We start from the raw sequence: 3486 nt of genomic DNA on the forward strand, positions 1-3486 counted from the left end.
CTATTTTGATCGTAGTAAGATACAAATCGTGATAAAGCGATGAAATTCTTAATCACACACACACACACACACACACACACCACGTTGAAGTATCTAAGTGTTCGATAATGCAGGCGTGTGATTGGCCAATTAATATGGCGCGTCGCATAATTTCGTAAAAGCTTGTCACATACCACCACAACAATAGAATAATCAGAATGATAACGCAACGATGTGTCATTTCACATACAACATTTTCAACGGTATCGTTGGGAGTGGCGAAAGCCATACCTAACGGGTAACCCATTTTCGAATACATAAATTGTAAGCAATGGCTCGAAAAAGAAAATTCGAAGCGGCTACCGATTCCGAAGAATCACACAGTGATGATGGTAGGTCTAAATGTGAAAACTACTTTATTTCTTTTCTACAGATCATCATCATTATCTCAATTTACAGACACACCGTCGTCCGGCTACACCTACAGTAGCCATTTTGATTCAAAGAAGCCAAAAACGTTAAGGAAAGATGCAAAGGAATCTGAGTTTACATCTGTTCAACAACAGGACGACATCGTTGATTCTGATCCAGAACCACAACATATCTGCCAGGTAAATATATACATATCTGAAGACGCTTCTAGTTGTTCAATTTGTTATTTTCAATTTTCAGACGCACATCGAATTGGTAGAGATCGGTATATCCAAAAATCAACCAATTGTCTACAAGCCAGAGCGGGGCAACAATTGGATTGGAAGATCTCCGGATTCTCAATTGATAGCCGATTCCAATTTCGTGTCGCGTAAAAACCACGCATGCCTGGTGTTCCAGCCATTCGTCAACAAATTACATTTGAAGGACTGCGATTCGACAAATGGTATTTACGTCAACGATGAAATGGTGTCGGTGGTGGAACTCAACGAAGGAGATTTAATTGGAATCGGCTGCTCTACGGACCATCATAGCATTAACAATCCCGAATGCGTTGTGCTTCGGGTGACGCAAAAGGTCATCCATTATCCCAACGAACAATCGACCAAGCGCCCACAACCAGTAGAGCCGATTACGTTATCGTCCAGTTCAGAGGATGAACTCGAAGCGCCGATCAACCGTACATCGACTGGTAAGTCGTTTATCGTTTATTTGCAATATGATTCGCAGCCATACTAACACAAACCTTTTGTCTAGCAGAAAATATTGTTCCTCCGATTACATCGCCAAGTTCCGCCTCTGACCGTTCTATCACCTCCAACGTCACTGGTAATAGCAGTCGAGACGGTGCCAACAATATTCGGTACATCGAAGATTCTAGTGTTAATACTGCTACGAATCTAAACGGACAAAGCAATGGTAACAATGCTCCAGCAGCATCTTCGTCGATTGTTACAAAGTGGAACGTTAGCCCGGACGATCTGAGATTAGTAAAGGATGGTGGATGGATCACAGACAGTGTGGTGAACGCATGTTTCGATCGATTCGTCAGCGAAGCAAATACTCCAACTGTAGCATTTGTACCAGTCGGAATTAGTCAATGGGCAATTTCATCTAGTCACCAGTCTATCAATTCAACTTTGAGTCGAACAGAATACAAAGCAGCAAAAATGATATTATTCCCAATGTGTGAAACAACCGCTGAATCTACTGGCGGAACCCATTTCTACGTAATAGCTTATATCAATTCGCGATGCTACTACTTTGACTCCGATCAGCGGACCGGCCAGAAATTGAAGAAGATTCGGGACTTATCTACTTATATAACCAAGTACTTGAAGACTGGCAGGTCGTCGTCAAATGATATGATTGCTGTATATTGTTCCGAACAAGAAACCGACAACGATTGTGGAATTTTCACTATTTTGAATGGACGAATGCTGGTGCAGCTGTACACAAATCAACAACTACCGCGAGACTTTGCGACCAATTGGAAATCAATAATGCCGATTGACAATGCTCGAGTTGCAACAGAACGTACCGACTTACACAAGCAACTAGGTGGGACGACCAATAACAATCCAAATAATCACATTTCGAAGGGTCAATTGCAAGATGCATTGACTAATGCATTGAAAAAGCAAAGTAAGTCGATCGTTTATTTGCAATATGATTCGCAGCCATACTAACACAAACCTTTTGTCTAGCAGAAAATATTGTTCCTCCGATTACATCGTCAAGTTCCGTCTCTCACCGTTCTATCACCTCCAACGTCACTGGTAATAGCAGTCGAGACGGTGCCAACAATATTCGGTACATCGTAGATGGTCAAGTGGCTGGACCATCTGCAGCAATGAATTCACCACAAAATCGTCAATCGTCCAAAGATTCACCAATGGAACCGGAAGACAGCGACTCGGATTTTGAGCAGCCACCGACAAAACGGAAAAAGACATCAACATCCGCACCCAGCACACAAAATGACGACAATTTCCGTGTAACCATGCGCAGCAACGAACAAGATGTCACGTTCCTTGGAAACACATTGAAAAAAAAGTCGACAGTGTTCATTTGCCCATTCGTCGGACCAAAGAAGAGAAAGTGCGGCAAGGAATATTCAGCCTTTTGCAGCCTTCAATTACACTTCGAAAAAGTGCACAAGCAGAGTAAAAACCTATTGCAGAAACCGTTGGAAACTGATCCAAATAATTGGAGAAAAACGCAAAATAACAACAAACGATTCAAAATGTCCACGGTCAAAATGAAATTGACATCTTTCATGGTTGGTGGTGCTTCGGTGGTCGCAGACAATCGTCGCAAATTGGCAGCCAACGGAATGGAGCAGGAACCAACTCCACCGTTACCGATGCTACAACAAAAACAAAATGAAATGGCTCGTGAGGTTTACGACGTAATTGAACAACAGGCGATTGAACTGTCGAAATTGGCAATACTATTCAGCCATCTGGTCTACTACCGAATCTACCGCCTCATCGACACACTGGACAGCAAAAGCATCGACAACGCTTTCAAAAATGAGGTCGACTTTAAGCTCGCCTTGTTGAAATTTAAAGACTTCAAGAGAGAAACGGCAAATTCCAAAATTCCCGCTTCCACAGGCTCAAAGGCTGGAAAAACATTCGCCACAGTGGACGATACCGAATTCTTCGAGATGTGTCGGCAACACAACGTTTCCGTAAGCTTCACTGAATGGTCGCAGAATTCTTGGAATTACATTATAAAAACCTTCCGTACAAACTTCAGAACCAACATCCGCACACATTTGTACGACAGATTAAGAAAATGGTTCTACTTCCGGTTAAAAAATGGTCGTAAACGGAAGGAATTGCGCGGCAAAGAAAACAGAAAACTATTGGGAGACAAAGTGTACCACACACTCAAATATCTTTTTCACGCCGAAAAGTCTTCCAAGCCCAAAATGGTACAACACGAACTGATCAAGGAGCTCCAAAAAATTTGCTTGTTTCCCGATTTTCTTCATTCCGGGGAATCATACTTCAGTCCATTGTTCAGCAATGACGGCAAAAGGAAGTCTAAGCCGAAACCGGCTAAGAA

General features: G+C 42.4%; 1 protein-coding gene across 1 annotated transcript; it reads left to right on the plus strand.

The window, feature by feature from the left end:
- Nucleotides 1–310: 310 nt before the first annotated feature.
- LOC119082924 lies at nucleotides 311–1256 on the plus strand. The gene is made up of 3 exons (XM_037192579.1): nucleotides 311–371; nucleotides 439–590; nucleotides 652–1256. The coding sequence occupies exons 1-3, from the start codon at nucleotides 311–313 to the stop codon at nucleotides 1147–1149; spliced, it is 711 nt and encodes a 236-aa protein (XP_037048474.1). The 3' UTR covers nucleotides 1150–1256.
- Nucleotides 1257–3486: the final 2230 nt, after the last annotated feature.

The sequence above is a fragment of the Bradysia coprophila genome, unplaced genomic scaffold (assembly GCF_014529535.1).
Source record: "Bradysia coprophila strain Holo2 unplaced genomic scaffold, BU_Bcop_v1 contig_50, whole genome shotgun sequence".
In the NCBI taxonomy this organism is placed as follows: domain Eukaryota; kingdom Metazoa; phylum Arthropoda; class Insecta; order Diptera; family Sciaridae; genus Bradysia; species Bradysia coprophila.

Coding starts and splice junctions, on each gene's coding strand:
- LOC119082924 (XM_037192579.1), top strand. CDS start 311: ATGGCTCGAAAAAGAAAATTCGAAGCGGCTACCGATTCCGAAGAATCA. Junction 372..438: donor AGAATCACACAGTGATGATG/GTAGGTCTAAAT, acceptor CTCAATTTACAG/ACACACCGTCGTCCGGCTAC. Junction 591..651: donor AACCACAACATATCTGCCAG/GTAAATATATAC, acceptor TTCAATTTTCAG/ACGCACATCGAATTGGTAGA.